Here is a 14,631-nt window from a genome sequence, read left to right as displayed (position 1 = left end):
TGAGCTCCCTTGTCTCGTAGGTTCCTCTGGATCTCTGCTGCTGTGGACGTGCCAGACTCCAGCTGCTACAACTACTACTATCCGTCTCCCCACTATCATCTCTCTCTCTCTTCACCTCCCTCTATCCCTCTCTCCAACACGGTCTCAGCAGATGTGTGTCTAACATGAGTCTGGTCCTGCTGGAGGTTTCTGCCTGTTAAAGGAAGTTTGTCCTTGCCACTGTAACTTGCTAAATGCTGCAAAGTGCTCTGCTCATGGTGGATTAAGATGAGATCAGACTGAGTCCTGTCTGGAAGAGGGGACTGGATCTGATCCTGGTCTTGATGTTGGGTCTTGTACGGTCTAGACCTGCTCTGTTTGGAAAGAGTCTGAGTGCTCGTGAGGCGGTAAACAAACATTTATGTGAATTCAGTTAAAACCTAAACGTCTCATCACTTTGGGAGAACTAACTCAGGTAATGTTGGAGTCTTAGAGAGGTCTGTTTGTTTCATGTGTGTGCTTCTGTGTGACTGGCTGTGTTCGCTCTGTGTCTTAAGGGAGGATGAAGAGAAAGGAGAGACATAAAGAGAAGGTTTTAATGTGCACAAAAAAGCAGAAGGATAAAACTTGTTGGAACTTTCAGCGGTGAGGGATGAAGATGCTCTCCTGTCCTTCTTCTTCCTCTCCTCTTCCTCGTCTCCTCTCTCCTTCTCCTCCGCTCTGGTTTGTGTTTTGTATTTTTGACCTTAAGCACTTTCCCAGATTGTGTTTTTGGAGTCCTCCCTCCTCAGTGACTTCTTCCCTCTTTGTCGCCTCGGTCCAGTAAACCGGCTCCGATGTGAGGAACACGCCGAACACGTCTGAACACACCCAACCGTTAAAAAACATCAAACAACAACGCTGAGACTATCAAAGTGCGAGCTCGGGCCGCAGCCGTTTGGACAGAGTGTCATAAAGTGGAGTTTGGATTCAGACGGGGAGGCTCAGCCCGGGTTTTATTTCTGTCTCCCGGGCTTTAAGGCGTAAACAAACGGGATCAGATAATTGCAGCATCATTTTACTCTCGCTGCAGATTTGAAGCGTCAGCAGCGTTTCGCCACGGGGAACTTAAGTGGCTCGGATTTCTCCTCTGTGTGAACAACACTGATCCCTCGTTTGGATTCCTGGGTACAATTACCAGAAATGACTTTTAGTTCCTCTGGGAGAGAGGAGAGATCATGATTTAGTTTCATTAAGTGACATTACAACATGTGTGCTGAGAGACCGTAGATCACGTTCTCTCCCCGGTTGTTGACAGTCATAGTCTGACGTTCTGTCTCTGTTCAATGAGACATGTTGGGAAATTCATCTGAAATACATCCTCTGCATCACTACTCTGATATTCATTGTAACTTTGAACAGGTAGAGGTGTGTTTCAATACATTTCCCATTGAAGAGGTCCCAATCACAAATCAGAGTAGAAGTTAGATTGTCATGGATTCTCAGATCTGGACGATCTGATTCAAATTTGATTCTCCAGACTTATCACTCTCCATCTTCATCCTTTCAAAGGGTCTTCAATTCTCTCCTCCTCTCGTTGCTTACCTAAAAAAAAAGGGGGGAAAAATGCTGCAAAAACATTTAATCAGAGGCCCTGTGCTCTGAGGGTGACTGGTAGTCTTCAAAAACCACATTAGACCCACCTCTGCCCCAGGATGTGTCTGACCTTTTGTCAGACTAACGGCCAAATTAAACCGGACCTGTGTCCGGTCCGTCTCTGATCCGTCAAAGCTCCAGATCTGATAGGTTTCTATTCTAGTCAATGTGTTAACTTCCTCTGGATCCACTCCGTTGCCGAGCGGGTCCGAGCCCTCCGGATCAGATACACAAGACTTCTCTTCTTCCCGGATGCCGGAGCACGACGCATCAATCTCAACAGAGCAGATGGAGCTGGACAGGAAGTCAGGTTTCACCAAAACAAAATGAAAACATCCGGTTAATTTTCAGAATAAAACACTCTGTGTTATCACCAGATCGTATTTCACTTAACTACAACAACAAACCAAAGTCATGATGAGCGGAGCCAGGCCTGGAGTCAACAGGTCAGAGGTTTTCAGAGGACCAGAAAGACAACATGGATGAGGAGAGGAGGAGGAGGAGGATCCTTGATTCAGGGATTACAGCGGGGAAACCTCGGTCACATGACTCCAGCTGTGCGGCGGTCCTGCTCCGTGCTGCGTTCTGAAAATGCAACCGGTGGGTGTTGATGGATGAGGGAACGCAGAGGTGGACCGTAGCGGATTTAGTCTGTCTCTAAAGCTTTCTGGCCGTCTTCAGGATCTTTAGTTGTATTCACACGGGCCTAAAACTCATGAAAACTGCCTTAAATTTTCCGGTTGTGCTGCGTGTGTGAATGCAAACAACTTTTATTCTGCAAGCCTCCTGGATCATTTCTGCTTTCAGTCTGGGTGATGACACTTAAATGTTTGCATCACCCTTCTCATGCACTATTCTCACTCTTGCAAGGTGCAGCAGGTAAAGAGCTTCAAACTGAAAATAAATCCTACTTCCTGTGACTTGAATTTTCCTTTCTCACTTCAGTGCTGACTTGAACAAAGTCGGTCCCGTGCTGAGTGAGTGTCGTGACCTCTGGGCTCTTAAACTCTGTAAGAAAAGCTTTAATTTGTTCCCTCTTGAATCACGCTCTCTGACGATTCTTTTCGTCCGTCCGACAACAAAAATACACGCCGAGAGATTAACTCGTCGCCCGACTCGGCTCGTAAAACCAGGAGAGAATGAAGTGTGTTAGATCCCAGACCTCCCACATTTAATGTCTGCTTAACACAAACACTTCTCCCTGAAACAGACGTGGAAAACACGTTTAATGTCACACACATCATCAGACCCTTAAACGTGTTTCCAGGGTGTTCGTTTGTCCCCAGGAAATTTACATAAAGTGTTCATAAGAAGCTCGTAAAGCTCTTTAAGATCTGCTCTGACTTAACTGTTTGTTTTATAGTGTCGTCGTTCCACCCTCTGTGCTCTCTTTATAATTTATATCTAACAGCTGCAGGACAGGAAGCATCAGCTGACAGACACACTGAGGCTCCTCAAGTCCAGCTGATAAACCAGACACACACACACACATCTGTGAGTGTCTGTCTGAGTCTTTACTTTACTAACGTGTCAAGGGGAATTAAACTGCATGGATACATGTTCCACTGCGTCCTGAGAGGATGAACCTACATGTAGTCCACGAGGAGTAAGACTTGATCTGGTGACAGTCTGAGGATGATGTTTCAGGTGCAATACTCGTCCTGATTTAAAGAGGGATCGCACAGCTATACTCGCTTAACTTGAGCAATGAGACGAAGACATCCTGTCCATCACACGCAGAGCGAACTCTTAACTACAGCTGCAGGATAAAGTGCATGAGTGTTTTATAAGCTTGCTAATTTTGGTGATTCTGCAGCTCTTCATAATTCTGAAATTTCTATCACACACTTCTTAAAGAACAAATACTGACAGAAGCAGTGTCTGCAGATCCTCAAAAAGGCTGATAGCAAGGTCATAGACTCTCACATCAGACTTCCACCAGATCTGTGTCCGGTCCGTCTCCAATCCGCTGCGGTCCAGCTCCATGCTCTCTCGTACGCAGCTTGGAGCAGGACCGCCGGACAGCTGGAGTCATGTGACCGAGGTTTTCCCAGCTGTAATCCCTGAATCAAGGATTCTCCTCCTCCTCTCCTCATCCATGTTGTCTTTCTGGTCCTCTGAAAACCTCTGACCTGTTGACTCCAGGCCTGGCTCCGCTCATCATGACTTTGGTTTGTTGTTGTAGTTAAGTGAAATACGATCTGGTGATAACACAGAGTGTTTTATTCTGAAAATTAACCGGATGTTTTCATTTTGTTTTGGTGAAACCTGACTTCCTGTCCCCGCTCCATCTGCTCTGTTGAGATTGATGCGTCGTGCTCCGGCATCCGGGAAGAAGAGAAGTCTTGTGTATCTGATCCGGAGGACTCAGACCTGCTGGATCAGAGACGAGCGGATCCAGTGGAAGTTAACACATTGACTAGAATAGAAACCTATCAGATCCAGTGCCGTGACGGAGCAGACACGGTCTTTGTTGTTGTTTGTTATGGATGTTAAATTTTGTTTAAAGTAACACAACATTTCTTCAGTTCATGTTTTTGTTTTTTGCCTCAAAGAAAAGTTTGAATGAAGTTGATCAGATCTCTAACAGCTCATATTCTCATGGTAGCGTCCTCACACCAAACCAGTCATGGATGTTTTGTTTACTAGTCCAGACATGTTTCCTAAAGTCCTCATCACAGAACACCAAACCCCTCTTCTGACAGGGGAGACTCCCCGCTGTGAGGGTCGTGTGTGAATACTCAGTTAAACTTCAGAGGCCTGGCTCCTGAACAGTTCTGTTAGATTTCAGGAGTGCTCATGTGAAAGTGGATTAGATGTCTCCTGACTCAGACAGCTGGGTTTAACCTCTCCCCCCTCCTCCCCCCTCGCAGCCTCTCAGGGCCAGACCTACCGACTACAGGGGGCTTTAACCTCAGAGCCGCCGGGACCCCCTCCCGTCTGCAGCCGGTCTGCAGCGAACGACGCTCAGACGATCCGTGGACGTTATTCCCTGCAGGTCAGTCCTGCAGCAGCTCCATCACAGAGAGGACACATCTTCTGTCTGAGCTGTCTGAGACTCTGAGGTGATCCTCTCTCTGGATTACAGAAACAATTAGAGGAAAGTTGCTAAATCACTAAATCCTGGTGTTACATGTAGAAAACTTGGGCTTCTATAAATCTTATAATATATATATTTTCATTGATGCTGCTCAGCTAAGATTAGAGATTTGATTCTCCAGACTTATCACTCTCCATCTTCATCCCTGCAACAGGTCTTCACTTCTTTCCTCCTCTTGTTGCTTCATAGCTTAAAAATATATACTTTCTGTTTACTTTCTATGCTGAAAAATGCCCTAAAGACATTGGCTCAGACACCCTGTCCTCTCAGAGTGACTGGTTGTCTTCAAAAACCACATTAGACCCACCTGTGAACCAGGATGTGTCTGAAACTTCAGAGTAACGGCCAAATTCCACCAGATCTGTCTCTGATCCGTCACAGCTCCAGATCTGATAGGTTTCTATTCTAGTCAATGTGTTAACTTCCACTGGATCCGCTCCGTTGCGTTCCAGCTGCGTCTCTGATCCAGCAGGTCTGAGTCCTCTGGATCAGATACACAAGACTTCTATTTGTTCCCGGATGCCGGAGCACGACGCATCAATCTCAACAGAGCAGATGGAGCGGGACAGGAAGTCAGGTTTCATCAAAACAAAATGAAAACATCCGGTTAATTTTCAGAATAAAACACTCTGTGTTATCACCAGATCGTATTTCACTTAACTACAACAACAAACCAAAGTCATGATGAGCGGAGCCAGGCCTGGAGTCAACAGGTCAGAGGTTTTCAGAGGACCAGAAAGACAACATGAGAGGAGGAGAGGAGGAGGAGGAGAATCCTTGATTCAGGGATTACAGCGGGGAAAACCTCGGTCACATGACTCCAGCTGTCCGGCGGTCCTGCTCCAATGTAAAGCCTCTTTGACGGGGCGCTTTAACCACTAGGTCCTCTGAATCTCAGCAGGCAGGACATGACGTCCAATCACGCTGTGAAAACCACAGAGTAACGTTCACAGCATGATGGCAGACGAAGCAACAGAGACCCACACTACTGCATTAAATCAATGCTGTGTGTAATTGGACAGACGTGCAGACATCTTGAAAATGATTCTCCTTCCTCAACCTTGGATGCTTTTATAAACCGGTCACTTGATATGAACCTGATCAACCCTGACTCGGTCTGACTTTAAGCAGAAATGTTACCAAAGTCTGTTAAAGCCAGCATAAAATCTGAGGCTGTTAGGCCCCCTGAACATCCTGCAGCAGCCAGCAGACACTTGTTTTAATTCAGTCACTTAGGTTTGACTCCCAAACCTCAGTGACCTGAACAAGACACCTACTTGTCTACCTGTCAGCTCCTCTGTAAGGTGTATGTGTGTGTGTGTTTTAAATATGTGTGTGTGTGTGTGTGAGTATGTTTGTGGTCGGAGCATGTCACCTCCCTCACTCTCTCTGTTGCCATCTAGTGGTTAATAAGTCAAGGATTCCCCTTCACACACTCTGAGTTACCTCTAACCGTCTTTTTCACACACACATACACACACACACACACACACACACACACACACACACACACACACACACACACTTTCTCTCTGTCCCTCTGTTTTTTTAAAACTTCATTTCTGCACACACACTCTCACTGCCTTACCTTCTGCCTCTGTAACACTCACACACACACACACACACTCTCTGACATGTTACCCTTTCTTCCTCACAGTCTCTTCCACACACACACACCTGAGCTGTGTGTGTGTTTGTCTGGTGTGTGTGTGTTTCCAGCGTGCAGCAGCTCGGTGTGAGCAGCGGCTGACGCTCAGTTAAAAGCTGCTGGGTGGGTCCTAATTATTTCTTTGAAGACTCGCTTTTCCTCCCGTCTGAGCTTCTGACGAGCTGCAACTTTAAAGAGGCTGCACACACACACACACACACACACACACACACACACACACCCCTGTCATGCAATCTTCCTCATCTGTCACATCAGACTTTAATGTCGACTCCAGCCTGCAGATTTATGGCGGCATGTAGAGGAGGAGATTTCTTTATGTTTGCAAAACAAGCTGCATGTTTTTTTTCCAAGAACTCAACATCCAGATTTAAAATCTCCTCTCATCAGACTTCTTTGATTTGGGTCCTAGTTTATATATGCATCAAACATCTTCTATTGATGGAAATGTTTCTGTGAAATAAGAACAGCTGATCCATTGAGTCCTTAAGTGTCCCCTAGAGGTCTGCTGTTTGGGAACCTTTGACCCTTTAGAGCCCCAAATGGGTCCTCAAGAACAACGACAACCTCAGAGAGCAGACGTATTTATCTCACCCCAGAGTTCACAGAGAGTAGACTTCATAATCAGATAAATAACCTCTCTTTTTGTGACATTTTGATCTTAAAGTTGGACTTAAACATGATGTAGTCAAAAGTCTGTAGACTCAGGTTCTGCAGTTTAAGATTTAGAGATGAAGACTCACCAATATTTTGCATTTTCTGCAATTAATGGCACAAAAATAAGTCCAGAGCAGTTTAAATAGACGTGATGAATCTGTGAAAATGTGGACTTTGTCTTCTGGTGTAACAGTCACAAACAGGGCGGCGGTTTAGCTCCGTGGTTAAATCTTGCACCCCATGTACAGACGCTGTAATCCTCGAGGCGGGTGGCCCTTTGCTGCACATCTCTCCCCACCCTCTCTTCCAACTTTCCTGCTCTATCCATCGTCCCAAAACATCATCTAAAGAAAGAAAACATCAAACACAAACATGCTCTGCTGCAGAATTAAGATAAGACTGGCCAAAATCAGTGTTTCCACATCTTGTTTCAGAATAAAAAGAGACATACAGAGTTTTTAAGTGTCAAATATAAAGGCCAGGATGTTAAAAACATGTCTGTCTCTCTGGCAGTGATTTTAAAATCCTCAGACAGATGTGTCTCAAGAATTTAAAGGAGCACTTTGACAAAAATAAGGTGTTTATTTTGACTTATTTAACATTTTATGGCTGCTTTCTTCTTCTGCAGGAGATATAAATGTTGCAAATTGAATCCTAAGTTGTCTTCTTCTTCTTCTTCTTTTATCTTCTTCTTCTTCTTCTTCTTCTTCTTCTTCTTCTTCTTCTTCTTCTTCTTCTTCTTCTTCTTCATTTAAATTTAACACATAGACATAAAGCACATGTAGCTCCCCTGCTTCGTCGGTAATGAAACTAGATCCCAAGGCGCACACACACACACACACACACACACACACACACACAGTCTTTACAGCACACAGGGGTTCAGTAGCAGACAGACAGACAGACAGGGGCAGATAGGAGCAGAGAGCCTGATTATTAAAACCTTTAAATAACAAAGGGAGCCCTGCATGGAGAGGTCTGCAGGAGCTCTGCAGCAGAGAGGACCACAGAGGGTCTGGTCTGGAGGCAGGAGGAGGAGGTCCCGGGTTTCACAGAGGAGGCAGGACTTTCTGGCTCTGCGGTGCGCTCCGACACCACAGGTCCTCTTTAATAGCAGTGAGGGAGGAGAGGAGGCCGGTTCACGCTGCTCAGATAGAGAGAGTTGGTGTGTGTGAGAGAGTGTGCGTGTAGTCCTTTAGCTGGGTCTCGGACAGTCTGCACCCAGCATCCATGCGCCACACGGACTCCTGGACTCGGAGCGCGGATTCAGAAGAACACAGTCCCTCCTCGGGTTATCAGAGAGGACTCACAGCTGCTGGGAACTCCTCCAGCTCTTTAAAAACCCCAGAGTGTGTGTGTTTCTCTGCGCTCAGATCACACAGGACACTTTAGTTCTCCTCTCAGACCTCCAACCCGCCTCTGCTCCTCTCTGGATTCTGCAGGATTTGGGACTGAATCAGAGGTTTAAGTTCATCCTCAGAGTCCTGATCCTCTGTTCCTCTGCTCCTGACATGAGCAGCCGAGCTGTCTGCTGCCTGTCGGCGCGTCTTTGTCATTGTAATGTCGGTGTGATCTCCGCGCGCCTGCCTGAGTGTCTCTTTGCATTTCAGAGCAAACAGACTCACTGAGGAGTTCTTCCTCTCCTGCGTGGAATACAAAGAGAGGACACGCGCAGGGACGTGGATCTTGTTGGATTGATTTGTTTTTATTTCTTCCTCTTTTTTTTTTTTTTTTCTCGCCTCCTTCTGATTCCTTGTTCCTGAGGATGTTGCTCCGCTGCTCGAGTCCTCCCTCCTGGTCCACCTGTAGGTTCTTCTTCTGGTTTCTGCTGCTGGTCCTGACGCCCCGGTCCTCCTCTGCGTTAATTACAGGTAAGATTAAAGGGAATCACACGGCTTCTTAATGACACATCACCAGCACCCACCGTGCGTAAAAATCTACCCAGAGCCTGGTGATTTAGTCTGCTGCGTCTCCTCAGAGCTCCTGCACTCTGTGTTTTACTCTCAGAATCAAAGTCACTTCACCTTTTTATTTTGGGGTTAAAGTCTTTAACTAAAGGTTACAAAAAACACTCAGTGTGACCTCCAGTTTGTTGAGTTTTACCAGAAGGCAAGGCAGCTTTATTTGTATAGTGCATTTCATACATGAGGGCAACTCAATGTGCTTTACATTAAAACATTAGAAGCATTGGAGACATTCAGACAGGCAGAAAAGAACATAATTAAAATGACAAATATAATAAAACAGAAAAGGAAAATTAGATTAGATTATATTAAAAATTAAATTTTAATTTAAAGTGAGTTAAAATAATCTAAGATAGGAAGGCAGTGTCAAATAAAAAGGTCTTAGTATTTGATTTTAAAGAGGTGAGAGTTGGAGCAGACCTGCAGCTTTCAGGGAGTGTGTTCCAGATATGTGGAGCATAATGACTAAACGCTGCTTCACCATGTTTCCTTCTGACTCTCGGGACTGAAAGCAGACCAGTACCTGATGACCTCAGAGGTCCACATGGTTCATACAGTAGCAGCAGATCAGCCTAAACCATTCAGAGCTTTATAAACCATCAGCAGGATTTTAAAGTCTATTCTCTGACAGACAGGAAGCCAGTGTAGAGATCTAAGAACTGGAGTGATGTGGTCTACTTTGTTGGTCCTTGTTAGGACTCGAGCAGCAGCATTCTGTATGAGCTGCAGCCGTCTGATGGACTCTTTAGGGAGTCCTGTAAAGACCCCGTTACAGTAGTCTAGTCTGCTAAAGATAAATGCATGGAGGAGTTTTTCTGCATCCTGCTGAGACATAAGTCCTTTAATCCTTGATATATTCTGAAGGTGATAGTAGGCTGACTTTGTAATAGTCTTAATGTGGCTGCTGAGTCTATGATCACACCAAGGTTTCTGGCTGAAACAGTCATCTCAGTTTCTTCTTTGTTGAACTGAAGAAAGTTCTGTCTCTCGTCCAGTCATTGATTTGTTCAATGCATTTACTCAGTGTTTGTATGGGACTATAATCCCCTGGTGATATGGTTAATGTAAATGTGTGTGTCATCTGCATAGCTGTGGTATTTTATTTTGTTGTTTCTTATTATCTGACCTAAGGGGAGCAAGGGAGAAAGTAAAACCTGAAAACTACAAAACTTTGCATCCAGACTTTTATTTAAAGTGAGTTTTAATCACATAAAAAAAAAGAGAGAGGAGATACATTCAAGAAAACACGCATATTAAAGCCTTCTTGTGGTTTTGGAGAGCGTTTTAATTTTGAGTTTGCGGTGTTAAGATGCTGGAAATAGACTCGGGTTTTCAGTGTAACCCGGGTTATCCTCCCTGTGCCTCCCTATGAGGTGGAAACAGGGAGGAAAAAGCCACAAAAATCCACCCTGGGTCGCTTGTTATTTGCAGCAGAACGTGCATATTTCTCTCCCTCACATGAATCATGGTGTAACTTCACTTAATATCAAGGCCCTTTAAATCAAATAGAGTGACATTAATCGGGGTGTGAAGCTTTAATTCAGAGCTCTCTGTTTAAAATTAAAAAGCATCCTTCTCCTTAATGGTTGTTTGCGCCTGTGGAAGTTGTAATTAACGCACTTTTTCACGTTAAAAACAGGCTGTGAAGTGTAAACCGCGCGTCTCCAACAGCTCACACTGAGCTCCTCTCTCCTTTGACAGCCGCGTTGCATCATAGGATATCACTTCTCCGCCCTGCAGCGCAGCAGAGAGATGAGATAATAGAGGAGGGGATGAATGAAAGGTGGATGTGGAGGTGGAGGTGGAGGTGGAGGTGGAGGTGGAGGTGGAGGTGGAGCGCAGAGAGGCCGGGCTGAATGTTCTCACTACATTCCCTTTAAGTTCTGAGAATGTTTCAAGACAAGGTTCTGAGTTTAACATTCAAAGAACATCTTATTGATTTAAATAATGTTCCTTTTTCTGTTAACTTTTAATGACAGAAGAACATTTTGTCTTTAACATTCAGAGGATGTTTTATAATGTTCATTAGATCACTGACAAGGTTTGAGTTTAATATTCAAAGAACATCTTATTGATTTAAATAATGTTCCTTTTTCTGTTAACTTTTAATGACAGAAGAACATTTTGTCTTTAACATTCAGAGGATGTTTTATAATGTTCATTAGATCACTGACAAGGTTTGAGTTTAATATTCAAAGAACATCTTATTGATTTAAATAATGTTCCTTTTTCTGTTAACTTTTAATGACAGAAGAACATTTTGTCTTTAACATTCAGAGGATGTTTTATAATGTTCATTAGATCACTGACAAGGTTTGAGTTTAATATTCAAAGAACATCTTATTGATTTAAATAATGTTCCTTTTTCTGTTAACTTTTAATGACAGAAGAACATTTTGTCTTTAACATTCAGAGGATATTTTATAATGTTCATTAGGTAACAGACAAGGTTTGAGTTTAATATTCAAAGAACGTCTTATTGATTTAAATAATGTTCCTTTTTTACTTTTAATGACAGAAGAACATTTTGTCTTTAACACTCAAAGGATGTTTTATAGTGTTCATTAGGTAACAGACAAGGTTTGAGTTTAATATTCAAAGAACATCTTATTGATTTAAATAATGTTCCTTTTTTGCTTTTAATGACAGAAGAACATTTTGTCTTTAACACTCAAAGGATGTTTTATAGTGTTCATTAGGTAACAGACAAGGTTTGAGTTTAATATTCAAAGAACGTCTTATTGATTTAAAATGTTCCTTTTTTGTTAACTTTTAATGACAGAAGAACATTTTGTCTTTAACATTCAGAGGATGTTTTATAATGTTCATTAGATCACTGACAAGGTTTGAGTTTAATATTCAAAGAACATCTTAAAGATTTAAATAATGTTCCTTTTTTATTAACTGTCAATGAAAGAAGAACATTTTGTCTTTAACATTCAGAGGATGTTTTATAATATTATTTACATCACTGACAAGGTTCTGAGTTTAACATTCAAAGAACATCTTATTGATTTAAATAATGTTCCTTTTTTATTAACTGTCAATGAAAGAAGAACATTTTGTCTTTAACATTCAGAGGATGTTTTATAATATTATTTAGATCACTGACAAGGTTCTGAGTTTAACATTCAAAGAACATCTTATTGATTTAAATAATGTTCCTTTTTTGTTATCTTTTCATGACATTTAAGGACAGTTTGTCTTTAACATTCAAAGGATGTTTTATAATATTATTTAGGTCACAGACAAGGTTTTGAGTTTAATATTCAAAGAACATCTTAGGGAAGGAAAAATGTTCCTTTTTTATCAATGAAAGAAGAACATTTTGTCTTTAACATTCAAAGGATGTTTTATAATGCTCATTAGATCACTGACAAGGTTTGAGTTTAATATTCAAAGAACATCTTATTGATTTAAATAATGTTCCTTTTTTACTTTTAATGACAGAAGATCATTTTGTCTTTAACACTCAAAGGATGTTTTATAATGTTCATTAGGTAACAAACAAGGTTTGAGTTTAATATTCAAAGAACATCTTAAGTATGTTTATCGGTTTAAAAATGTTCCTTTTTTAACTATCAATGAAAGAAGAACATTTTGTCTTTAACATTCAGTTTTGATAATATTATTTAAGAAAAAGATTATTGACTGTTCTCCAAAAAAGCAACATGTAAAGAATGTTTTCAGGATGTTTCTGACACCTCAAATCAGAAAAGGTTTTATTTAAGAACATTCTGGTGATATTTAATTAGAACAAAGATAGAATGTTTTATCTTGAACATTCAAAGGATGTTTTATAATATTCTTTAGGTCACTGACAAGGTTTTAAGTTTAATATTCAAAGAACATCTTATCGGTTTAAAAATGTTCCTTTTTTATCAATGACAGAAGAACATTTTGTCTTTAACATTTACAGGATGTTTTAATAATTATTGAATGTTCTCCATAAAATGTTCCTATATTGTTACTTAAAAACAAAGAAGCAACTTTCTCAAAGCAACATGTAAAGAATGTTTTCAGGATGTTTCTGACACGTCAAATCTGAGAATGTTTTATTTAAGCATTCCGGTGATTTTTAATTAGAACAAAGATAGAATGTGTTATCTTTAAAATTCAAAGGATGTTTTATAATATTCTTTAGGTCACAGACAGGTTTGAGTTTAATATTCAAAGAACATCTTATTGGTTTAAAAATGTTACTTTTTTAACTATCAATGAAAGAAGAACATTTTGTCTTTAACATTCAGTTTTGATAATATTATTTAGGAAACAGATTAATGAATGTTTTCTATAAAATGTTCCAAAAATGTTACTTCATAACAAAGAAGCAACTTTCTCTACAAAGATAGAATGTTTTATTTTTAACATTCAGAGGATGTTTTGATATTATTATTTAGGTAACATACAAGGTTTTGAGTTTAATATTTAAAGAACATCTTAGGGATGTTTATTGTTTAAAAATGTTCCTTTTTTTTATCAATGACAGAAGAACAGTTTGTCTTTAACATTTAGATCATGTTTTGATAATATTATTAAGGAAAAACATTATTGAATGTTCTCCATAAAATGTTCCCATAATGTTACTTAATAACAAAAAAGTAACTTTCTCAAAGCAACATGTAAAAAATGTTTTCAGGATGTTTCTGACGCCTCAAATCACAGAATGTTTTATTTAAGAATATTCTGGTGATATTTAATTAGAACAAAGATAGAATGTTTTATCTTTAACATTCAAAGGATGTTTTATAATATTCTTTAGGTCACAGACAGGTTGAGTTTAATATTCAAAGAACGTCTTATTGGTTTAAAAATGTTACTTTTTTAACTATCAATGAAAGAAGAACATTTTGTCTTTAACATTCAGTTTTGATAATATTATTTAGGAAACAGATTAATGAATGTTTTCTATAAAATGTTCCTATAATGTTACTTAAAAACAAAGAAGCAACTTTCTCAAAGCAACATGTAAAAAAAACAATTAATGATGTTTCTGACGCCTCAAATCACAAAATGTTTTATTTAAGAATATTCTGGAGATATTTAATTAGAACAAAGGTAGAATGTTTTATCTTTAACATTTAAAGGATGTTTTGATAACATTCTTTGGGTCACAGATTATTGATTATTATCTGAGAACAAATTGTGAACATAGAAGAAAGAAGAAAATTTCTCACTGAGAATGTTTCAAGAACATTAGGGAATAATATTCAAGCACTTTTGTCACTAAACATAAAAACATTTTATTCATGTTTTTAGAGAATGTTACTAGAGAGCATTCAAAGCAAACTTCCTGCTGAAAACATGACAGGAACATTCTCTGTCACATTAACAGAATGTTTTTAGAACAGGACGTTGCTAGCTGGGAAGCTGCCCCATGTACGAGAGTCACAGCGGCGTGGAGGACTGTCTGTCCTGCCTCCTCCTGCCTCCTCCTGCCTCCTCCTGCCTCCTCCTGCCTCTTCTTGCCTCCTCCTGCCTGCTCCTGCCTCCTCCTGCCTCCTCCTGCCTCCTCCTGCCTCCTCCTGCCTCCTCCTGCCTCCTCCTGCCTCTTCTTGCCTCCTCCTGCCTCCTTCTGCCTCCTCCTGCCTCCTCCTGCCTCCTCCTGCCTCCTCCTGCCTCTTCTTGCC

At 41.1% G+C, this 14,631-nt stretch overlaps 1 protein-coding gene across 3 annotated transcripts in view; it reads left to right on the top strand.

The window, feature by feature from the left end:
- The window catches only part of bmper (BMP binding endothelial regulator), a 55,464-nt gene that overhangs the window by 1,518 nt on the left and 39,315 nt on the right, over positions 1-14,631 (top strand). Inside the window, exons 2-3 of one of the 3 annotated variants that reach the window (XM_034698703.1) lie at positions 4,488-4,612; positions 8,802-8,908. In XM_034698703.1, coding sequence (XP_034554594.1) covers positions 8,803-8,908 — 106 coding nt within the window. In that variant the 5' untranslated portion in view covers positions 4,488-4,612; position 8,802. Of the gene's footprint in view, positions 1-2,607; positions 2,625-4,487; positions 4,613-7,949; positions 8,909-14,631 lie in introns of those variants that run through there. The other 2 variants (XM_034698705.1, XM_034698704.1) reach the window with 2 other exon arrangements.

Source organism: Notolabrus celidotus, chromosome 12 (assembly GCF_009762535.1).
Source record: "Notolabrus celidotus isolate fNotCel1 chromosome 12, fNotCel1.pri, whole genome shotgun sequence".
Lineage (NCBI taxonomy): Eukaryota > Metazoa > Chordata > Actinopteri > Labriformes > Labridae > Notolabrus > Notolabrus celidotus.
This window is presented reverse-complemented; position numbering and strand designations above follow the sequence as displayed.